The 24,209-nt window shown below is 52.0% G+C and overlaps 1 protein-coding gene across 1 annotated transcript; it reads right to left on the bottom strand.

Moving 5' to 3' along the window:
• Positions 1–939: 939 nt before the first annotated feature.
• Ctcfl (CCCTC-binding factor like) lies at positions 940–20,111 on the bottom strand. Its single transcript, XM_051185266.1, has 11 exons — positions 19,557–20,111; positions 18,523–18,733; positions 14,769–14,939; positions 13,429–13,562; positions 10,090–10,210; positions 9,107–9,256; positions 7,609–7,769; positions 5,501–5,683; positions 1,681–1,801; positions 1,171–1,184; positions 940–1,086 (listed from the first exon to the last, which is right to left on the bottom strand). Exons 1-11 carry the CDS (start codon positions 20,109–20,111, stop codon positions 940–942), a joined length of 1,968 nt encoding a protein of 655 aa, XP_051041223.1.
• Positions 20,112–24,209: the final 4,098 nt, after the last annotated feature.

Below are 24,209 nucleotides of genomic sequence, written 5' to 3'. Positions count from 1 at the left end.
GAGATGTAGCTGAGGATGACTTTGAACTCCCCATCCTCTGGCCTCTACCTTCTGAGTGCATCGCCATGCCTGGCTAAGAATAAAAATAACGCTACTAACAAAGCCAGGGCAATTTCATAGCTGGCAAAGACTGCAATTAAAAGAGAATGCAAGCCAGGCTTGGTGGCAAAGGCCAGCCATTCTGGCCACTTGTAAGACCGAGGCAGGGGGTTAGACAGTCCAGAGTATGTCTGGGCTACTGAATGAGTTCAAGTACAGTCAGGGCAACTTAACACAAAAAGAGTGGGTGGGTGGGGGCTAGGGGGTAGCTTGGTGGTGGAGTACTTGTACCAGGCCCTGGGTTCAACCCACAGGTCTACAAAAGTAGGGGGACAAAAATCTAAAGGGGAGACTTGCTCTGTGCCAATGAAAGATCTATTATATATATTATTTTTTTCTCTTCTCAAATGGGCTGCTTATTGCCTTCTGCTATTCCATCTTTTTATACCATTAAGATCTTTGGGTTGAATTCAGAATTCATTAAAAGCATCTTGGTAGCTTTAAACACAGAAAGAAAATTCATTGGTATAAAAAAAAGGTATACAATTCATCCTTAGTGTTTGAAAATCATAGTATCAGAAATATCAAGGGTAGGCACAACAACTCAAAAGATTCCCCATCTAACTGCTGAGCACTAGCTAGGCTGAGCTCCTACGGAAATCCGTACTTCCTAAAGCCTGACCCTGGCTCATGGTGCCACCCCGCCAGTGCCTAGACAGTGAGCCCACGGGGCTGAGGTGTGCCCTCCAAGCTCTGAGGCTAGTCTGCAGGAAAAAGTTGCAGATTTTTTATCTTCAAACATTTCTACACACTACATCAAACTCTGTGAACATGGCTATCACCACGTCATCGTGTTTCTAACTTGTTTCTTCCCTAGAGGCCATAGCGCGGAGCGGCCTGTCACTTATCCATCATGTTAAAGATCATCTCGCAGGTCAGGCCTTCATCCAGGTTCTCGCTCCCGGCTGCACTTTCGCTGCCGCCACCACCGTGGTGGCCCAGAGCCAGCTCCCCAGGGCACTGTGCCTCCTTCGTGGTATCCTGTGCCTCCTTCGTGGTATCCTGTGCCTCCTTCGTGGTATCCTGTGCCTCCTTCGTGGTATCCTGTGCCTCCTTCGTGGTATCGCTCACCTGGGTAGCAACATCTAGGAGAAAATGTACAGAGTGAGAACATGTGAGAGAAAGCCAGGACATCCAGATACAGAAACCATAAAGTATATATTGAAACAATTGCCATCGTGTGAACCCAGCAGCAGGCACCCCCCCACCCCCAACCTGATTCTGGAACACCGGCTGTCAGTCTCCTGCTCCGAGGCAGGGCTGCTTAACCTGGGGTAGAGACCCCTTAGGACACTGCAGGCACTATAGGAGGCAAGCAGCCTCTCCCCTATGACATGCCTGTGGCAAGCAAAAATGCCACTAGACGTGACCCGGGGACAGCTCAGCAGGTAAGTGCTTGCTGCCTAGCCTGATGATCTGAGTTTTGGGGTTGAGTGTGGGAGACCTTGCAGAGGTGTGGCTGTAACACAGCCACTCTGATACGGTTGCCAAGCCCCCCAGTGACGAGGCTACAACCACCCTCACCGGCTTTCTGGCTGGGGTTAACAATGGGAAGACCACTGTCGGTCAGAAGGGACATACCATTGTCCCATCCGGGTCCTTCCTCCGTGGCCTGCCTTGTCTGTACCGGTCTTCCATTTTTGGAGGTGGCCACCTTCTCCTGCTCTGAGTCACACTTCTTCCTATGTCTCTGCAGGTTACTCTGTGGGAGACGACACAGGCTACTGGTGAACATCAGTGTCCTCGTGTGCAGTTTCAACCCTTGGCTAAGAGAAGGGCTTCAATGGATTCTGAATTGACTCAACAGGTAGAGGCACTTGTCAGACAGCCTAACGGCCCGACTTGGAGCCTCTGGACCCACATGATGGATGGAGAAAACCGAGCTTTGTAAGTTGTGTTCTGAGCTCTGCGTGTGTGCTATGGCTCACGCTACACCTTCTGATGTACCTCAAAACACATCAATAATTACATATATTTTTAAAAGGTGAGCCAAACAACAACAACAACAACAAAAACAAAAAACCCAAACCAAAATAACATTAAAAATTGTGTGTGTGTGTGTGTGTGTGTGTGTGTGTCTGTGTGTATGGGGTGGGTGAAGGTGTCTCTGGAGGCCAGAAGGGGGCGCCAGTTCTCCTGGAGCTGGAGTTGTAGATGGCTGTGAGCCATCTGATGTGGGAGCTGGGAACCAAAGTCAGGTCTTCTACAAGAGTAACACACACTTCACTGTCAAAGCTGTCTCTCTGGGTCCCCCAGATGACCTATTTACAATTAGGTGTAGCCAAAACCTAGCTTGTTTTCATTTTAAAAATAAGAGCTGTCGGAGAGAATTTATTTTTACACAATACTTCTACCCTGCAAAGTGAGGCCTGACACTAACCCAGAAACTCAATGCGCCATCCATGTCTATGCCCACCGTACTATTGCTATGACATATCATGACCAAAAGGACTTGGGGAGGGAAGGGTGACTCCGCCCGGCTGTGTTCCTGAGCTCAGGACACAGACTGTTGAGTTTGCACCACATCCGAGCTCAGGGATGCCGGCTGGGAGTGGTGGCTGTAATCTCAGCCCAGACGAAGCCGAGGGAAGCCTTAACTGAGACAATCAGGCAGAAACACAGAGCCCGTCCTGCCTGGCTGTGCTTGCTGGCCCACTGTGGGATCTGGTGCACACTTTTTACAAGAAGACTCTCCTTGCCAGGCTACTTGCTGCTGGTGCGTCCCTCCGTATGACACCCAACACAAGTTGGGGCTCACCTAGGGCTTTAAATCTACAAGACCAAGAACTCTTGGTGGTTGGGTCACCCTGGAGGTTGAGTAAGAGAGTGAATGAGACTCGTAGCTGACCTAAAGTGCGTGTGAAGTCTGGGTCCACGTGTCACATGTGTCCTGGTGACTTCTGATCGCTAAGAGGACCTAACTAACGTAGGGCACTGCCCCAGGGGAATAGGCTGAAGACGCAGGAAGAAGTCAAAAGCAGAACATCTCTTTCCAGGCACCAGTCAGGGTGTCCTTTCCTCTCTACCACTGGGTGCCACACAAACAAAACTACCGAAGAACTTTCGTGGTCTTTCAGGTACGCCCATTGACGAGTCAACCCCACATGCCATTATGGAATCGGGCAACAACCAAGCTGGCTCCTTCCAGCTGGATGGGGTCACTGAGTGGGGCACTCAGGATGTCAGGGATAAAGGACAGAGGCTGTCCTGGCTGAGCATATTCCCTAGCCTGTGTGGGCTCTGGCATACCCTTTCCATAAAAAGAAATCGCTTTGCCAGGTTACTGCAGCCTTGCTCCTGTGTCCCTTTGGAGGACACTGAAACCATCCTTCCCCAACATTCGATCATGAGTGGTCTGTCCACTCTACTGTCAAGCTGTGGCAGAAGCTGTCTGAGAAGCTGGGGGTGTTTATTCCCTTTACAAGGAAATGGGCTGGCCCTGGTTTTTTATGGTCATGTATAAAATAAAGCTTGTTTTCAGTCGTGGCAACAGTGGTCAGGAGCCCTCTGAGCACCCTAGACAAGCCGTGGGCTGTTCCCCCAGCAGTGTAGGAAGCAGAGGCTCATTTGCCTGCCGGGCATAAACATCATTGCTGAGGATGCCTGGTGCAGAAGCTGAGTTAATGCGCACGAATACAGACGTGTCCGCCTTTTAAGAGCAGGGCAAGGATGCTAAGTGTGGTCTATTTAGACTCTTCTAGATACAGAGACAGTGGCATGTGACAAATCCTGAGCCCAGACAGGAGGAGGAGCAGAGATGTCACCCGGGTCACAGGGTCAGGGTCATGACAAGAAGGGGAGTCATGCTGCTGGCTGGTGGCATTCAGGTCCACAGGGGGACCAATGTGTGAGCCAGTGAGCAGAAATTTGTGAATGCCTTTAGGTTTAAGCGTGGGATAAATCAGGGCGGACTTGCCTGCAGTGCTCCGGCCCCTGACCAGCCTCCAAAGTAGCAGAGAGCAAACCTGAGGGTCTGTAACAGGCTTTTAGTGCCAGCATCCCAGAACGGTGAGGTTCGACACCAGTCTTATCCCTGTGGCTGACCCTGGGACTCCCTGCGGCCACAGACACAGACACCACAGACAGCCTGACACCAAAGGCCACCAGTGGGTGGGGACATCTCAGTTAGATGCCCCCCCATACATTAGAGAGACTTGGCCCCAGGCTCCTGCTGTGGAACCTCTCCTTCCTCTGAGATCTGTAGGGCCCCACTGTCTTATTAGAGCCCCACCGAGCTGTCTGTCTGTCTGTCTGTCTGTCTGTCCATGGTGTCACTAACTCTTCTAATAATCCAAAGGTCGGTGTTTCACCCTGAGCCCCGCGCCCGAGACTTTTCTCTTAATCTTCTAAAAGGTAAGTTGGATTCAAGTATCCACCAGCGCGGGCTTTCGTTTTTAATAACCAGAGCCGCCCAACCACACACATCCACCCTGGCATTTTGAGGTAATTTGTTATGTGGAAATAGAAAGTAAGTACACCAACTGACAGAATAGAAGACTCAGAAGGTGAGTCCACTCACCGCCTGATTTCGCACCTTGGAAATGCCTGGGAATGGAAATCACTCTGTGAAGATGCCTGCATTCAGTTCACAGGACAGCTGTCAATTATCACACTTTAAAAGCTAGGCTCCACCCAGTCAGTGGGTACATAGACTTTTGATCCAGGCAGAGGCCAGAGGCCAGAGGCCAGAGGGCAAAGGCCAGAGGGCAAAGGCCAGAGGGCAGAGGGCAAAGGCCAGAGGGCAGAGGGCAAAGGCCAGAGGGCAAAGGGCAGAGGGCAGAGGCAGAATTCAAGACCAGCCTGGTCTACACACTGAGTTCCAGGCTAGCCAGGGTTACATAGTGAGACCCTATCTCAAAAATGAAAACATAAAGCTAGGTTCTCTCAGGAGTGACAGATCCCCCAAACTGTTTTCAACACTGTGTGGATGACCTGCCCCAGTACTCCCCAGAGCTGGGCCTGGAGGGACACGGTGGTTTCACCAAAACAAAGGGGGTTAAAAACCAAAAGAACACTAATGATAATCTGGTCAAGTTCATACCCACCGAAGAACATGGCGAACAGACGGAGTCTAGCCTGGTGGTCTAGGCTGTCCCACTTACCCAGGAGACTAAACCAGGGAGAGCACAAGTTCAAGGCCAGAATGGACATAGTATAGCTAACGCTGGTCTCAGAATTAAAAAAAAAAAAAAAAAAGGGGGGGGGAGGCAGTGGTGTGCTTGCCTGGCACACACCGGGCCCAGGTTCCATCCCCCAAAGGTTTCCCTTTTGTGTGTCGAGGGAGAACGTGTGTTTGCAAAATGCTTGAGTTTTCTGCATCCAAAACCTAGTGGGAACCTTTCCCAGAGGTGGAGGTCATTGTTTCAGGTGCCCGTGGCTCTTGAGATAGAGGGATGCTTACCCAGCGAGAAAAGCCTTTGCCACACTTGAGGCATAGGTGCACGTCCGGGACAAAGCTCGGGTCATGGTACTTCCTCAGGTGCACAGTAAGCAGCTGCTTCTGCCGGAAGTGTTTGCTGCAGTCCAGGCAGAGGAATGGCTTCTCCCCTGTGTGCGTGCGCAGGTGCGCCTTCAAGCAGCGCTCCTGTGGGGAAAGCAGGGCATGGCTGACACAGGGTGGAAGGGCTCCTCAAACTGTCCATCATTAACATGCTTTCCTCCCCGCCCCCGCCCGAAGGAGCGGTGTGGCCCCCGTCAGAGCCTGCCGTGTCCTCGGGGATCAGGGTCATCCGTGGCCACATGTGGAGTTCTAAGCCACCCCAAGTTACAAGAGACCTTTCCCCAAACCAAAGAAAAACAAACAGAATTTCTCTACGGCCCACACTTTGGAGCAGAAGATGATAACTTACGTATGTGAGTGTGTATGGGTGTGCAAATCACCTGGGTGGGGCTACGGGAGACTGGAAGGTGTCATATCCCCTGGAGCTAAGGTTGTGAAGGTGTTGGGAATCAAATTTTGGTCTTCCGTGAGAGCACTGAGCACCCTTAACTACTGACCAGCTCTCCAGCCCAATTCTATCCCACACTATGAAAGACAGGGAAACAACCTTGACAGCATCACAAGGGACGTTTAAAATGAGTTGTTATTTTGTGTGAACATGGTGCATGTGTGGTGGCATCAGAGGACGTCTTTGTGGAGTTGTTCTCTCCATTTACATGGGTTTTGGGGAGGGAACTCAGCTCCTGAAGCTTGCTGAAAGTTCAGTGGCCGAGGGAGCACTTACTTGCCGAGCCATCTCATGGGCCCCTCAGCTATTCCTGAGTGACAAGCCCTGTGTTCTAGCTCCTGGGCAGGAAGACCATGGCCACAGCCAGTCCAGTCTTGCAGGCCGTCACTGCCGCAGTTAGGGCAACGACACTACCACTGTGACATCGGATGTGCACACAGGGAGGAGGGGCCGCTCCGGTACCGCTTTGAGGATGGCTCGTGTGAGGATGGAGGACCTCAGCAGGTCTGTGAGCTCTCTCTGCAGCTGCAGCTGATGGCCTGCGGCTGGCTGCTGTGGTCAACCAACTCCTCCAAGGTTAGCCGTGGGAGGAGGAAGTCTCTTTTCTTTCATTTTTTTTTTTTTTTGAGACAGGGTCTCATTATGTGGCCATGCCTATCCTGGAACCTGCTAGGTAAGCCAGCGTGACCTCAAACTCAGAGATCCACCTGCCTCTGTGCTGGGAATAATGTTGTGCACCACCGCACCCAGCCCCGCCCTGTGTCTGTATTCGTGTAAGTGCACGGAGCTCCAAGACCATTGGATCCCCCGGAGCTGGAGCTATATATAGGCAGCTGTCTGCCACCCACCATGGGTGCTGGCATTCGAACTCTAGTCCTCATGATAGAACAGCAATTGCTCTCAGCTGCTGAGCCAGCTCTCCAGCCTTCAGCTTCCGACCTTCCTTTTTAAAGTTCATGTTTTATTTTGATATATAGGAGTGTCTTTCATGCTTGTATGTACATGCATCATGTATGTACCTGGTGCCCAGGGAAGTCAGAAGAGGGTGTCAGATCCCCTGCAACTGCAGTTGGTTTGCGTTATATAGACAGTTGTGAAACGCTGTGTGGGTTCTGGGACTCAAACTCAGGTCCTTCCCAAGAGCAACAATCGCTTCTAAGAGCTGAGCCGCCTCTCCAGCTCCCAGCCTCTTTCCCAAGAATGGCTGCTTCCCAGTGTCCCACACTGTACCTGCTTGCACGCAGTCAGCCCTCACACGGACTCATGCAACTGTACCTGCTTGCACGCAGTCAGCCCTCACACGGACTCACACACACTGTACCTGCTTGCACGCAGTCAGCCCTCACACGGACTCACACACACACTGTACCTGCTTGCACGCAGTCAGCCCTCACACGGACTCACACACACACTGTACCTGCTTGCACGCAGTCAGCCCTCACACGGACTCACACACACTGTACCTGCTTGCACGCAGTCAGCCTTCACACGGGACTCATACATACTGTGCCTGCTTGCATGCAGTCAGCCCTCACAGGGAAGGGACTCACACACACTTTACCTGCTTGCACGCATAATCACACTGTTTGCACTTGAACTTCTTCTCATTCTTATGGGTTCTCTGGTGCTGGATGAGGGCATAGCGCTCATGGAAGCCGGCAGGACAGTATCGGCACTTGATCTCCTCGGGGCTATGGCTGTGCAGGTTGCGCAGATGGACACCTGTTAGAGCCACAGGAGACACTGTGAATGCACAGGGACTTCTTGGGTGGGGCAGGCAGTCCTGGGCGCTACAGTCTCTTCAGCACCTCAGTCCCCTGCCACATTAGCTTTTTTCCCTCAGAGATGATGACTGCCACCTTCATATCCAGGTGCGTGTCCCAGGGCACAATGTCCCACCTGAGACCACGGCCAGGAAGGAACTAGCGGAGGCCTCCCTGTTCAGCAGGGAGATAGCGGCTACAGATGGGCCATGGACACAGAACCGTAGCACGGTGCAGGGACTTAGAGAAGACTAAGGGGCTTTCTGTAACAAAACCATGACTGTTGCCCTGCTGGGAGTCTAGGCCTCCTTTCCCCCGTGACCTGAGGGAGGTGCACACTGGGCAGGCTGTCTAGGAAGCTCCTTACTCAGCCAAGCTTCAGGCCGAAAAAGATACCAGTATGATGGAGGAGCATCCTGTGCTCCTGGCTCAGGCGGACAGACCAGCCCCTCCTTACAGGGGACGAAGCGTCTATCGCTACAGCAGCCCTACATGCAGAGCTGGCATGTGGCAAACATGTGGCAACTGGCTAGTGATCCCTTCGTCCTACAGGGAAGTGCTTGGTGGCGCCTCAGGAGCCACAGCAGCACTGACAGAATGTTCCAGAAGCAAGACAAGAGTTAAGATTGATCAGATACCCTCACCCCTGCGGGGATATTTCCAAAATCTCCAGGATTTCCCACTGGAAGGGCTTTTATTTTTACTGACATTTCTACCCCCCCTCCTGCCCTCCACAGCTCCCCACTCTGTGCCAAAAGCCCCCACCGGAGGGGCTGGTGCTCTATAGGCTCCCAAGCCATGCAGAGTCACCCCTGTAAAGCCTCATCCTGTCCCGGGGCGTCCTGTGTCACGAGCCGCCTCTTACTGAGCAAGTTCCTGCCTCAGTTGCTCCTCTATACCCTCAAGTCCCCAGCAGAGCATGTGAGTGGCATGCAGAAGAGGGAGCATGGACAGGGCTAAATTTCTACCACACATGCTTTTGACCCAGGACTGCTGTCCCTGGCAGAGAAGTTATCCGTGTCCTTCAGTCTCAGGGTTCTTATCTGTAAGAGCAAGTCCAACACCAGATGAAACAGTACCGGTGGATTTGCTCATACAGGTGTGTAGGGTTGGCGGCGGCGTCTGAACTGCATGCACTTACTCGGGCCGGCCACCAGAGGGCAGGGCAGGACCTCTGTAAAAACATTCCTAGCAAAGTTTCCTAAGCTCAGCTCTCAGCGAGGCCTCCAGAGCTGGCAGGCTCTGCAGGCTTGCAGGCCTGGAGTCCAAGGGGCAGGTGTGTGCTGTGACACTCACGCAGGTCGCTCTTCCTTGCAATGGTGGTAGCGCAGTGGGGACACTCGTGCTTGGGCACATTCTCGCCATGTTTCTGTGCCACGTGGATTTTCATGGTGCCACTCTGGGTGAACCGGGCATGGCAGGTGGGGCATTCATAAGGCTTCTCACCTGTGACAGGAACCACAAGTGACTCTCAGGCATGGCTTCCCCGTGAGCCCAGTCCTTCCCAAAGGACACCTGTGCTGGGGTTTTGCTTTTCTTCAGGTTCAGCCTCAGTGGCATAGGACCCGGAAGGCCAGCCAGGCAGCAGGGCCACTGTGGCCCCTCAGCAGCTCAGAGTGTGTATGGAGAGGGGACCTGGGCACGCAGTCTTTACATGATAAGCCGAGTGTGTCCGTGGCTCTCCCCCCGAGTGTGTCCGTGGCTCTCACCTGAGTGTGGCCGTGGCTCTCCCCCGAGTGTGTCTGTGGCCCTCACCCGAGTGTGCCCGTGGCTCTCCCCCGAGTGTGTCCGTGGCTCTCCCCTGAGTGTGGCCGTGGCTCCCACCTGAGTGTGCCGTGGCTCTCCCCTGAGTGTGGCCGTGGCTCTCCCCCGAGTGTGCCCGTGGCTCTCCCCCGAGTGTGCCCGTGGCTCTCCCCCGAGTGTGCCCGTGGCTCCCACCTGAGTGTGTCCGTGGCTCTCACCTGAGTGTGCCCGTGGCTCCCACCTGAGTGTGCCGTGGCTCTCCCCTGAGTGTGCCCGTGGCTCTCCCTTGAGTGTGCCCGTGGCTCTCCCCCGAGTGTGCCCGTGGCTCTCCCCCGAGTGTGTCCGTGGCTCTCCCCCGAGTGTGTCCGTGGCTCTCCCCGAGTGTGTCCGTGGCTCTCCCCCGAGTGTGTCCGTGGCTCTCCCCTGAGTGTGCAGTGGCTCTCCCCCGAGTGTTTCTGTGGCTCTCCCCCGAGTGTGCCGTGGCCCTCACCTGAGTGTGCCCGTGGCCCTCACCTGAGTGTGCCCGTGGCCCTCACCTGAGTGGGTCCGCATGTGGCGCTTCAGCTTGTAGGTGTCCTTGCTGGCGTAAGTGCATTGGCAGCACTGGAAGGGACGCTCACCCGTGTGTGAGCGGATGTGGCGCTTGAGCTTGCTTGCCTAGGACATGGAGAGGGTCATTGCCATGGGAACCTGACGGTGGTCAGGGCGCCAGGTAGCCAACTTCTTATCAGAGATATGAGCAACCCTAGAAATCAGGAAACTGAGGCAGGAGGATTGCTGTAGTTCAAGGCCCACTAAAACCACATCAGGGACCTTGTCTCAAACACCCGCCCTCTAAAAAAGAAAGGAAGGGAGGAAGGAAGAGGAAGGAAAGAGGAGGAAGAAGGAAAATGTAGGTGTGGTACATGCTTGCAAGTCCAACTCTGGGGAAGCTAAGGCAGGAGGATTGCTGCAAGTCTGAGAAGGGCCTGGGTCATACAGTGAACCCAAAGCTAACCTGGGCTACAGAGACCCTGTCTCACAAAAGCAAAAGGCAGTATCGGGTGCCCCCTAAAGCAGGACTGCCCGATCTGCAAATGAGCCTTCCTTATGCCAAGGGCTGAATGCACAAGGTCCACGGGTTAGAAGACTTCCACACTAAATGTCACTTTTCAAACAGAGCAGCTTGCTGCTCAGCGCCGTGTACGTTTCTCTCTGTTTCCAAGTTCTTGTCCACTCACAGCAGACGTTTAAATCACCGAAAAGACACAGCTGGACAAGCTTTCCAGGGTGGGAAAGCTGAACCATTATATAAATGAGAGCCGGCTGTGAGGCACCCGACGCTTAGAACTCTCACGGGCCCTCTGCTTACTGGGTTCGAGACAGAGGCAGGCCTGTTGGTTTCGTCCGCTACTGGCTTCTTTTAAAGATGATTTTGAACACACTTCATAGTTCAGACTGGCCTCCAACTCACAGTGATCCTGCTGCCTCAGCCTCCTGTATGCTGGTCTTGCTGAAACTACTCGGGAGGCAGAGGCATGGGAATGTCTGTGAGTTTGAGGTCAGTGGGTCTCTAAGGTGAGTTCCAGGCCAGCCAAGGCTACAAAGCTAGTGCTGAACTAACCAGGGCCACGTAATGAGCCACCATCCCAAACACAAACAAAAGTAACAAGGAGGGAGTTTTAAGTGGCAGAAATGAACTCTATTAGGTATGAAAGGCCGCTAAATAGGAAACAGCAAGACACATTCGCTGCAGCTGCCGGCCTTCCTCACGGCAAATCCCCTTGCTGTTACATGGGGAGCAGGGCCATCAGCCACACCGGCCTGGAGGCTTGGGAACCTATATCAACCCCCGCTCACCCTCAGGAAGATCACATGGACCTGCTTCCCTGGAACGCAGGGGCCACACCCAGGCTGGGAGAACATTGGAGAACGGAGGAGGGCTTAGAGTGCCAACCAAGACCCACGATGAACCCAGCTTGATCTCTTTTTAAAGAAGAAATATGGGGACCATCTTTCGTGTATCACAGGAAGGAAAGAGAAAAGAATTTTTAACATTGCAGTGTGGGAGAGGGCTTAGGGTTCCGTGAGGCAAACGGTAAGAGATGGTGGTAACACAGGGTGTCCCTGCCTGGCCTCCGAGGTGGCAACTTCTCTACCACAGAACTACATCTCCAGCTCTCTCTACCTTTTATTTTGAGACCGTGCTTAAGGAGTGCAGGCTGGCTTGGAGCTCACGCTATAGTCCAGGAAGGCCTTGAACTTACCTCCGAGGGGCTCAGCAGGAGCAACATCTCCCATCTCAACGCTAGCCAGCAAGGACCATCAAAAGATGGTGGCACAGCGGGCAGTGCCCCACGGGCCACCCCCGGGCTGCACGGACACTGCCCCCGGGCAGGTCTCAGAGCCTGCAAGTTCGTGGGCAGAATTGTGGGACACCACAGTAAGTCCTTCCCACGAGGAGCCTCGGAGTCGCCTTGTGGGACACCTTTTGAACCCTCACGTTGCTGCCACAACCTTTGCCTCAGATGGGAGAGCTCCTTTTAAAAATAGCCACAGCAGAAGGAGGTTCTTGGAATCGAATCCTGACCTGTGTGTGAAATCCCCCTATTTATGAAACACACTTGCGTCACTGCCGAGTTTAAGCCTTCGCTGTACCCTTTAGCTTAGTTCCTATTAGGAGTCCCTGCTTAACCCTCCTGTGGCCAGCTCTCCACCAGGACGCAGCCAGATCGCTCACATGAAGCTTGGGCACAGGCTGCTAGAAAATGGTCCTGGAAAGGGGTCGCTGCTCATAGCTGCTCATAAGCCTTTGTTTCACTGAGGGGCCTGATGGCAGACAGCACAGGCCCACCATCCCAGCTACTCAGGAGGCTGAGGTAGGAGAGGGTTTCAAGTTCAAGGGCTGTCTAAGCTGCAGAGTGAGTTCAAGGCCAGCATGGGCAACTTAGTGAGACCGTATCTCAAAAAAGAAAACTTCAGCCCAAATTCCCAAGTTCCATGCGAGAGGAGATGTTCTGGTTTGTGACCCTGACAGTGACATTCAATACTATAAAGGCCTTTTCAATATGTCTGAGGGTTCTCTCTCACTTTAGTTTTTAAATTTTCATTTTGTGCATTCGAGTGTTTTGCCTGCATGTGTGTCTGTATGCCACAGCTGTGTCTGGAACCTGGGGCCTGAGAGGGCATTGGACCCTTTGGAACTGGAGTTACCGACATCTGGTTGTGAGCCAGCACGTGGGTGCTGGGAATCAAACCAGGTCCTCCACAAGAGCAGCCAGTGCTTGTAACTGCTGACCGTCTCTAGCCCAGGGTTATTTGTTGATCATAACTAATATCTCTAATCTGTATATTTTTAAATGTTTTGGGGGTTGGCGAAGAGATGGCCCAGCAGTTAAGAGCATGTATCAAGCGTCCTTGCAGAGGACCCAGGTCCTGTTCCCAGAACTGCCATCAAACGGCTTCCCAGCCACTCCAGCTCCAGGGAATCCGGTACCTCTGTTGGTCTTCTCAGGAACCTGCACTCACATGCACACACCACCCCTCCAAGTTTCAAAATAATAAAAACAAATATAGATAAATACTGTCTGGGGGCGGCAAGATGGCGTGACAGGTAAAGGTGCTCGCTGCCAAGCCTGACGGTCTGAGTTCAATCCTCCAGAAGGGGAGAACTGATTCCATCAAACTGTCCTCTGTTGGTCAGTTATGGAGACTCATAGCAATCCTCCTGCCACAGTGCTGGGATTGTAGCTGTGAGCAGCCGAATTCAGCTCCAGTTTTCTATGTTCAATTTGGACATTAATGCCTGTGGCCTCTGGCATAGACTTTAAGACACCTTGGTGAATATCGGTAACAGGTTAGCATCCCTCCCTGTTCAGGGCTGATGGGGGGCTCACCTCCACGCTGGCATACTTGCAGATGGAACACTTGAAGGGCTTCTCATGCGTGTGTTTGTAACGCCTGTGCCGGACCAGCTCTCCGCTGGTGACAAATGCCATGTCACAGTCCCCGCACTTGTGGGGCCTGGTTCCTGGGAAATCATGGGGGTTTACACTTTTCAAACAAGACTTAACTGCAAAGATTTCAGCGACTTTGTAGTTTTGAAAAGGCAGTCTGAAAGGGTTCAGCAATTAAGAAGTTCTTTGCACTATAAATATCACAGATGTACGAGACAGAGCTCTGGGTAACAGTCAGTGCTTTTAACTGAAATTCAAGAAGGCGGGCGCGCGGTGGGAGGGGGAAATGGTGTGGCGGGCTCCTAACCCCAGCACTCGGAAGGCTCAGGCAGGGAGATCGTGTGGTTAGAGATTAGCTTGAGCTAAAAGTGAGACCCTATTTCCAAAACAAAAACTAAAACAAAACAGATGGGAAAAGAAGGCAAAACTAAGCATGAATAAATACTTACACAACGGGAACCCTCCCTTCTTGTTATAGAGCAAGGGGCAAATGGCCCCTGGATACTTATGATAAGGTTTAACTAATACATTAATAAGAAGTTGACAGACCAATGAGCTGGGCTGGTGGCCCAAGTTCCTCTTTCTAGCTGCTCAGGGGCTGAGGCAGGAGAATCACGAGTCTCAGGCTAGCCTGGGCAACTTAGACCTGTCTCAGAAAGAAAAGGGCCGGGAATGCAGCCCAGGGATGGAGAACTCGCCTGGGCGCTTAAGTCCTCATTTTACAGAGCGCGTGCAGTGAAACTGAGTTTAGCAGACGATGCCAAGAGAACACGCACCGAAAGGGAAATTACTTAATCGGGTTGCTTCTTCTGCGATTCCCCTTTATTTCTGCAGTGCTGGGGATGGAACTCAGGGCCCTGCATGTGCTAGGCAAGTGCTCTCCACTGAGCTCCACTCCAGCTTCTGGGGTTTTCTATTTTCAAGGTAGCAGAAACTGCAGCAGAGCCCCAGGTGAAGGGGGGAGGTCACGGGGGGGGGCTCACCTCTGCACCCTCACGGGGGCCTCACCTCTGCACCCTCACGGGGGCCTCACCTCTGCACCCTCACGGGGGGGGCCTCACCTCTGCACCCTCACGGGGGGGGCTCACCTCTGCACCCTCACGGGGGCCTCACCTCTGCACCCTCACGGGGGGGGCCTCACCTCTGCACCCTCACGGGGGGGGGCTCACCTCTGCACCCTCACGGGGGGCCTCACCTCTGCACCCTCACGGGGGGGGGCTCACCTCTGCACCCTCACGGGGTGGGGCCTCACCTCTGCACCCTCATGGGGTGGGGCTCACCTGTGTGCGTGTTGACGTGGTTCCGAAGGAGCGTGACTGTGCGGAAAGCCTTCAGACACAGGTGGCACAGGTGAGGTCTCTCGTCGCTGTGAATTTTCACGTGACGGGTGAAAGTTGAGAATTTGGAAGAAGTGAACGGACAGGCATCGCACTGGAAGGTTCTGGTTTTTCCTATAGGGAGAAGACACAGTGACTCGCCTGGAAAGATCTCCCTTGAGCAGTTCCAGCCGAGGCCAGGATAAGGCGACGGCTCAGTACCTCAGGACACCCCATTCTTGATGGAGCATCTTGTTAGGAGGTGGGTGTCTGTCTAGGTCCCTAAGCCACCTTCCAGAATGGGAATCAGTGGTGTTCACAAACATCTACAACTCCCGTTCCAGAGGATCTAGTGCCCTCTTCTGGCCTCCACAGGCACTGCACACAGGCGGTGCACAGACACACACACACACACACACAAATTAAAAATAAATCAATCTTAACTGGGCAGTGGTGGTTCACACCTTTAATCCCAGTACTCAGGAGGCAGAGGCAGGTGGATCTCAGTGAGTTCAGGACCAGCCTGGTCTACAGATCGACGAGTTCCAGGACAGCCAGGGCTACACAGAGAAACCGTATCAAAAAAAAAAAAAAAAAAACCCAATAAAACAAAAACTAAATAAAAAAAGTCAGTCTTATAGAAATGTCATAACATTTAGAGTGTGGTGGAGACCAGAGAGGTCAGAAGATGAGGCGTCTGCTCAAAGCAGAGTGTTCTAGAAGCAGATCTCCGGCAAACATGGACCCAAGTGCATATGTGCTCTGTTGAGTGAAATGAAGACACCCACGTGGCTTCCCGGCATCCTCCACCAAAGCCGGGGAGTTCTGGCAAACTGACATGAAGCAGAATGAAGCCACAGCTAAAAGCTACACGTGACTATTTAAGTTTGTATCTAAAATAGCTAAAATGAAAACACAACGTGGCTCCTCTGTGGTAAGTCTCATTTTTGCACCCACCAGACACATGGGTGGTGGCCACTGTACCAGATGCAGCCATTTCCTGTATCTCAGACATTCCCCTTGGTAGAGCCGGGTCTTCCAGACGAGTGAGGACATCCTCTGCCAGGAGACAGCTGTGAAGGGCTATGCATCTCAGTTACCATTTCCTGACAAAGCTCTTACGGAGCTGGCTGAGGGCAGTTTCTGGCTTCCAGCACTGTGGACCATCCTAACTGCTGTCTGAAGGCATGTTGACAACCACCAGAAACTCATGCCAGCAGCCAAGGCTGTGAATGCATTTCTCTACAGATGACACACCGGGTCAATACATGCTTGGAGAAACAGCCACTAGAAAGATGTGAATGAAAGCAGCCAGACTCCTTTTCACACTCCGTACCATCAGAGTGACCATCAGTACGACACCATGAGAACAACACCATCAGAATACCACCATCAGAACATCACGAGAACAACAACCATCAGAATACCACCAGAACAATGACCATTAGGATGACAACCATCAAAACTACAACCATCAGAACACCATTAGAACAACACCATCAGAACAATAACCACCAGAACAACAATATCAGAACGACCATTAGGACGACAGGACAATGCACCGAAATCAACTTGTTGAGGGTGTGGAGTACTGATGGAGATAGTTTGGCAGTTTCTCAGAAAGTTAAACATGGGACAGGAGAGATGGCTTAGCATGGAAGAGTGCTTTCTATGCAAGCATGAGGACCCTAGTTCAAATCCCCAGCATCCCTGTAAAAAGTCAGGTGTGGCCTCCAATGCCTTTAACTCTAATGCTGTGGGAGTTGGAGACAGGAGGATTTTTGGAGCTTGCTGGCCTCCAGCCTAGCTTCACATTCAGTGAAAGAGAGAGTCTCCAGACAGCAAGGAAGAGGGTGATACAGAAGATGTTCTGTGACCTCTTCCTAGGGGGTTTCCACATGCATTCATAGGCATGCACACATCCAACACACACACCCAACACACACACACACACACACACACACACACACACACACACACACAGTTAAACATGGAACAAGGATATAGCCCAGAAATCCCACTACTTATGTACATTCCCCCAAATTGAGGCACATTAATAGCCACAAGACCACCATTCACAATCGCTGAGGAGTGGGAACAACTGTTAACACCCAGCAAAGGGTGAATGGGTGAAATATTGTGGTATGTCCACACAACAGAACACTAGGCAGCTGTTAAAAAGGAGGTGCTAACATATGCTGCAATAAGACGAATCCTGAAACTGGACCAAGTGAAAGAATGTAGAGCCAGAGGACATAGGGTTTGCAAGGGTTATCACGGACATATTATTCCATATGTCCAGAACAAAAATATACTGGTGGTTCCCAGGGCCAGGAGACCAGGGATGGAAAGTAACTAAACGACAGAGATTTCTTTGTGTGTGTGTGTGTGTGGGGTGATAAAAATGTTTTGGAATCAAAGTGGTGATGTTTGGATGGGATTACAAATACATTAAAAACTGGAAAGCAAGGTAGGAGAGAAATTTGAGGCCGCAGCCTCATGACTGGCTTTATGAGAAGCTGCCACAGGCAGAGTCCAAACTCCACCCCAGAGCAGAGACCCACAGGAATGACCCTGGCCACAAATAAGGGCAGTGAAGTATTGCAGGGTGGCTGGACCCTTTGTAAAGGGCATCACCTCCTCTCCAACCTTGCCATGGGCTAATAGAAGAGGAAGATGCTGTGTGCTGTCACAGAATGACTTCCCAATGGTGGTGTTTGTTTGTTTGCTCATTTTGGAGGACTGGGGATGGAGCCCTAGGTGTCACTCATGCTAAGAAAGAGCTGAGCCACTGAGCTGCAATTTCAGTCAGAGAGGTCTTTTAAAAAGTCATCTAGAAATTGAGATAATGGATAAAATGTCTCAACTTAAACAAGCGAGAAATTACTTTAAAACAGCAGTCCATTAAAGCACCCTGTGTCAGATTCTTCCTGTGGGCTGCTAGGATGGCATCTATTATGTTGTTATATGAGACCTCCACAGGCTGAGTGCCCTGACAGGGCCATGGATGCTCACACAGGAGGGTGATGCTCGGCCCCAGCTCTTAGGCTGGCTCCATTCTCCACCATAGTCTCCAGCCTGGCTCTGCCCTTTCTCCTGGCCCCCAGTCTCACTCTGTATTTTTTTGGCCCCCAATTTTGCTTGCCCCCTTTCATAGCCTCTAGCCTTCTGCAGGAAGAGCTCCCCGGTCCCATTCACCTGCCTTTCCTCTTCTACAGGGCAGGGCTTGCTGCTGCCCTGCTCTGTAATTACCTGACCCCACCTAACACTCCCAAGCAACTTCACGGACGCTAGAAAGCAGAGCCAAGGGCCTGGCCTGTGATTTATGTGCATAAGGCTTTTTGGAACATGGAAAAACTGCTTTTAAAATGTGTGTGCGCAAAACAAAACAGAAACCTTTTGGATTTGAGTTACAATACAGAACATCAGTTTAAAATTTCTTGCTGGGAGGTGGTGGCACACACCTTTAATCCTAGCCCTTGGGAGGCAGAGGCAGGCAGATCTATGAGAGTTTGAGGCCAGCCTGGTCTACAAAGCGACACAGAGAAACCCTGTCTTGGAAAAACAACAACAATAAACCCAAAAACCAAAATCCAAATTCCTTCCATTTCCTGATGTTCTGAAAGGAACCTTCAAAAGCCAACACTTCAGACTTCAGCCACCTTCCCACAAGAGAGACAAGGGGCCCCTTGGTGCCTTGTGCCAGTGGCCAGCCTACCCTTGGCCCCCCTGGGAGGTGTTGTGGTCTCGGCGTTGGGTGCACTGCTCTGCTGAGGCAACGCCTGGTCTTGCTGCTCTTCCAGTCTCAGATGGGAAATGGTCAGAAGAATCGCATCTTTTCCTTCACTGTTTGGAGTCATCTCCACAAAAAGGAGCCTCTCTTCTCCTTCCGTATCCGGCTCTCCCCCTGGTGACAGTTGGTCTTCAAACTGATAAGTAAAAACGAGCAATCAGAGGCAACAGGGTTAGTTACGGTCTGACAGAATTCTTCGTTCTGGCAAACCACAGGACGCAGAAGGAAAAGCAGACACGCAGTAAGATGGCTCATGGCCACCAAATGCTCGCAACTAAGCCACCGTTAATCTAGCATCTGGGTTTCTGTGGTGACTCGATCTTTGCTGTATGTGGCATTGTTTTTCTTTTGGGTTCTTATAGGGCCCACAGTTGACCACCCTGTACCACCAAGCCAGGTTTATAAGATGCTGGGGACGAAAACCAGACTTCATGCATGTATGCGAGCAAGCACCGTAACAACTGGGTATGGCCATAAGACTTCTTTTTTTTTTCTAGATACGATGCCCTTTACATTAATAGTACTGTCTCCTGTAACTTTTAAAACACTTTATATATATTAGATGTGTGTATTAAACACGGTAAGGTTCATATATACACATATGTATATGGTAAGATCTCTCATTATTTTTTACTGTTTTGTTTTCCAACTTCAAAATATCTTGACCAAGGGCTGGAGCGATGGCTCAGAGGTTAAGAGCACTGGCTGCTCTTCCAGAGGTCCTGAGTCCAATCCCCAGCAACCACATGGTGGCTCACACCTGTCTGTAATGAGAGCTGCTGCCCCCTTCTGGCCTGCAGGGATACATGCAACTAGAATACTGTATACATAATAAATAAATAACATCTTTAAAAAAATATCTTGTCCATACATAACATCGCACAAAGCCTTTATCTAAGAAAAACCAGCTTTACTTTCCTCTTTCCCACAAGGCATCTGTGTGTGAGGGTGAACCATACCTTCCTCGGGGCTGCGCTTTCACCCAGGTTGGGTGTTAACTCTTGGCCCACCTCGGCGGCGGGCACACTGTCCTGCAGCAGGTGAAAATGCATCAGCTCCAGCTCCTCAGGCTGGTACAGCTCTTCCGGGATGCTGATGGTCACACAGTGCTGGAGGCCGGGCTGGGGCTCTTGTTCAAGCCACAGCACGGATGGCAATGGCAGGAAGGTTTCCTCCTGTGGTAGCATCACTGGGAACTCCTCGGAGTGTGGCACGCTCAGCCACCCCAGCCCCTGCAGGTGCACTTCCTGGGGGGCCAAGTGCACGGTCTGCAGGGTCAGGATCCGTCTATCGCTCTCTGCTGGGACCCACAGAGGCAGCTCAGGCTGGTCTTTCTGGAGTCCCACTGCATCCAGAAGCTGGCAGGGCGCGGCCTCCGCCTCCACAGCGCCCTCCTGGGCTTCCATTCTTTGTACCCCACCCTCCTCCTTTTCCTCTTCCTCTCCAGGCTTCCATTTCTGCTCTTTGATTTGGGTGAAATGCTCAGAAGGGACAGGGACCTCAGCAGCAGCCATCGTGACGTTCCCTGATGGAAAGAGAGCATGTAATCTTTCTTTATGGGGTGCAGAAGGGCCGAGGCCTAGCAGACACAGGCTCTCATCAAGGTGCGAAAGACAGAGCCAATATTCCCGGCCTGTCTGGGCTCTGTAGTAAGACTATGCATGTCCCGGCAACCCTCCACCCCCGCAAAAGTCCAACATTCTCAATCCCAGGCTGGGTGCACGACGGCGAAGGGTGGTCGTCTGAGCAGGCATGGCCAAGGGTTGAGCGAAACCGGGCTCAGCGCACGGGTCTCTACAGGCTCGCCCAAGCCCCCCACCTGGTGCCACACTCGAGGTCTGCTGGGCAGAGCAGCCTCTCTCTGGACCTCGCTGCTCTTGGCAGCCATGTGCACACGGCCCATCAGGCTCCATGTCTGCCTCCCACGCCCGTGCCCCACCCGCCCTGCTCCGCCCCCCATCCCACCCCATCCCACCCATGCCCACGACCCCCGATGCTCCCCAGGAGGCCGAGGCACCCCGGAGCTTCACCACGGAGGCGGGACCTGGGTCGTTTACCGCGTGGCTGCCAACTTGTCACCTCGTGCTAAGTGGATCTTCGTGCTGCAGCTGCTGCCACCACCTCCCCAAAGAGAGCCGTGTGCAGAACTGGCGGGAAAGGGGTGGAGCCAAGGAGAGGGAGAGTATGGAGATGGGAAAGTGGAGTAAGGGGCACCGGACCCCAAGGGGGCGCTGGAGTCCTTGGGGGTGGTGGAGAGAGAAGAGGGAGATTGGATCCCCAGGGGGCGCTGGAGAGCTGGGGGGAGTGATGGAGAGAGAAGAGGGAGATTGGATCCCCAGGGGGCGCTGGAGAGCTGGGGGGTGATGGGGAGAGAGATTGGATCCCGAGGGGGGCGCTGGAGAGCTGGGGGGAGTGATGGAGAGAGAGATTGGATCCCGTGGATCCTGAGGGGGGCGCTGGAGAGCTGGGGGAGTGATGGAGAGAGAGAGAGATTGGATCCCGAGGGGGGCGCTGGAGAGCCGGGGGTGATGGGGAGAGAGATGGAATCCTTGGGGGGCGCTGGAGAGCTGGGGGCGATGATAACTAGGGAGGGTGAGTCCTGAGGAGGGTGCTGAGGCCTAGGGTGTGAGGATGGATGGGAGGAGGGGTCCTGAAGGGGGTGCTGGAGGCATGGCAGGCGGACTGCCATGGCAGGGAGGTCGAAGCAGGGTCTGGAGGGGGCGCTGAAGCAAGTAAGGATGCAGTGGAGGGGGATCTGCTTGGACACTGGGAAGACCAAGGTCAGAGTGCTGAAGAGGAAGGTGTTGCAAGACTCAGGGGCCTGTGAGTGTGAGTGTGAGTGTGGGTGTGTGAGTGTGTGAGTGTGAGTGTGAGTGTGTGAGTGTGTGTGAGTGTGAGTGTGTGAGTGTGAGTGTGAGTGTGAGTGTGTGAGTGTGGGTGTGAGTGTGGGTGTGTGAGTGTGAGTGTATGAGTGTGTGTGAGTGTGTGGGTGTGAGTATGTGTGTATGTGAGTGTGAGAGTGTGAGAGTGTGAGGTGTGAGTGTGTGAGTGTTAGTGTGTGAGTGTGAGTGTATGAGTATATGAGTGTGTGTGAGAGTGTGAGTATGTGAGTGTGTGTGAGTGTGAGTGAGTGTGTGAGTGTGAGTGTATGAGTGTGTGTGACTGTGTGTGTGAGTGTGTGAGTGTGAGTGTGTGTGAGTGTGTGTGAGAGTGTGAGTGTGTGAGTGTGTGAGTGTGAGTGTGTGAGTGTGTGAGTGTGTGTGAGTGTGAGTGTGTGAGTGTGCATGTGTGTGAGTGTGTGAGCGTGTGAGTGTGAGTGTGTGAGTGTGTGTGAGAGTGTGAGTGTGTGAGAGTGTGTGTGAGTGTGAGTGTGTGTGCGTGTATGTGTGTGTGTGAGTGTGTGTGTTTGTGTGAGTGTGAGTGTGTGAGTGTGAGATGTGAGTGTGTGAGTGTGAGTATGTGAGTGTGTGTGAGTGTGAGTATGTGAGTGTGTGTGAGTGTGAGTGTGTGAGTGTGTGTGTGAGTGTGAGTGTGTGAGTGTGTGTGAGTGTACGAGTGTGTGAGTGTATGTGTGTGTGTGTGAGTGTGTGTGCGTGTATGTGTGTGTGCGTGTGTGTGTGAGTGTGAGTGTGAGTGTGAGTGTATGAGTGTGTGTGAGTGTGTGAGTGTGTGTGAGTGTGAGTGTGTGAGTGTGTGTGAGTGTGAGTGTGTGAGTGTGTGTGAGTGTGTGAGTGTGTGTGAGTGTATGAGTGTGTGAGTGTATGTGTGTGAGTGTGTGTGAGTGTGCATGTGTGTGTGTGAGTGTATGTGTGTGTGAGTGTGCATGTGTGTGTGTGAGTGTGAGTGTGTGTGTGTGAGTGTGTGTGCGTGTATGTGTGTGTGAGTATGTGTGTGTGAGAGTGTGTGTGTGAGTGTGTGTGTGCGTGTGTGTGTGTGTGAGTGTGAGTGTGGTGCTGGGTGGTGGTATGGGGCTTGTGGGGAGGCTGGCATTATAAAATGCAGGGCCTCATCGTGGGCACAGGGGTAATAAACGTGCTGTGGGGGAGGCAGAGGGACTTTGGGTGGACACACGAACACTCTGTTGAAATTACGGAACATTCGGAAAGTTGAACAATATACAAAAAAAAAAAATCAAACGTGGGCCTCAAATGTGTTGTCTTCCAGCTTGTGTTGTCTTCGACCTACTGGGGCCTCTACAGCCTCTACTCGAACAGCTCCATGCACCATCAGATGGGTGGGGCCCCTCAGAGGTGCCCTGACGAGGGCAGGAGGCCGGGACCTCTGAGGGGCCATAGGTCTTTTCCACTTGATAACGTTCTCAGCAGGAGCATCCTCTGCCTTCAGGAGGGCGGTGCAGCGAAGTGGATGGAGAAGAGACTGGAAATGGGGGGGCAGTGGGAAACTCAGGGCAACAGGGCGTTCTCTCCCCGTGAAGCCCCTCCCACTACCCAGAGTTCTGTTTCGCTTTCCCCAACTAGAACTTTGTTAAAGGTATGGCTTGCAGCTCTCAGCATTTAACGCGTTTATTTCAGACACGGTAACATGATCTTATTTGCCAGTTGTGAATAAACACATTTGTATGTTGGGGTGATCTCAAAGGAGAGCACAGTCTGAGGAGCGGGCTTCTAAAAATAAGAGACCCTGTGGCTTTTCATGTAGTCTCGATTCGATCGACCTAATACCGAGGCGAGGACCTCCCTCCTCCGGTAGCCGTGGGATTCTTCTATGTCCACACACATGCCTTCTCTGTCTTAGACTTTTCTCCCCGAACTGTCTCTTATTTGCAAATAGTATATACTCACAGATTTTTTTCTTTAAATTTCAATAGTGTAACAGATGGAACTCAAATCAGTTTTTAACAAAAACTTTCACACCATTCGTGAGTTAGATTCTGGGATCACTGCTCTCTTCTCATGTCTGAGATTTCTGTGTGGGTGCCTGTGGCGTGTGCATGTATGTGTGTGCTCGAGTGCTGGGACTGAGCTGGGAAGACAAATGTTTGGAGGTCCCCATGGAAACAGTGCTATAACAACTTTTATTTTAAAAAAGATTTATATACTTATTATGTATACAGTGTTCTGCACGCATGCCAGAAGATGGCACCACATCTCATTATAGATGGTTGTGAGCCACCATGTGGATGCTGGGAATTGAACTCAGGACCTCTAGAAGTGCTCTTAACCTCCAGCCACTATAATAACTTTTTAAAAAATTACTTTAATGACTTTTTTTTCTGCTTGAACAATAACCACTTATCCAGTATCTTCACAGGTAATTTTGCAGCTTTTCTCAGGATTTTCTCAGGATATATATTATAGATTGATGCTGGAAAATTTCAAAAACCAATTAAACCCCTCTGCATCTCTCTCTCTCTCTCTCTCTCTCTCTCTCTCTCTCTCTGAACTCACTATGTAGTCCAGGCTGAACTATTTTTTCTTTTCATTATTTCTATCCTCAAGATTTTTTTTTTTCAAGACAAGGTGTCTCTGTATTGCTTTGGAGCCTGTCCTGGAACTCACTCTGTAGACCAGGCTGGCCTTGAACTCACAAAGATCCACCTGTCTCTGCCTCCCAAGTGCTGGGATTAAAGGTGTGAGCCATCACCGCGCAGC

Source organism: Phodopus roborovskii, unplaced genomic scaffold (assembly GCF_943737965.1).
Source record: "Phodopus roborovskii unplaced genomic scaffold, PHOROB, whole genome shotgun sequence".
NCBI lineage: Eukaryota > Metazoa > Chordata > Mammalia > Rodentia > Cricetidae > Phodopus > Phodopus roborovskii.
The sequence above is the reverse complement of the archived record's forward strand: the minus strand, read 5'-3'. Positions and strand labels throughout refer to the sequence as shown.

Bases quoted from the DNA above. Each gene is read 5' to 3' on its own strand.
- Ctcfl (XM_051185266.1), bottom strand. From the start codon at position 20,111: ATGGCTGCTGCTGAGGTCCCTGTCCCTTCTGAGCATTTCACCCAAATC. The intron at 9,257-10,089 runs GTGAGGGCCACG...TTCCTGTCACAG, and splicing joins CCACATGCGGACCCACTCAG to GTGAGAAGCCTTATGAATGC. The intron at 7,770-9,106 runs GTGAGTGTCACA...TGGCTCTAACAG, and splicing joins TGCAAGGAAGAGCGACCTGC to GTGTCCATCTGCGCAACCTG.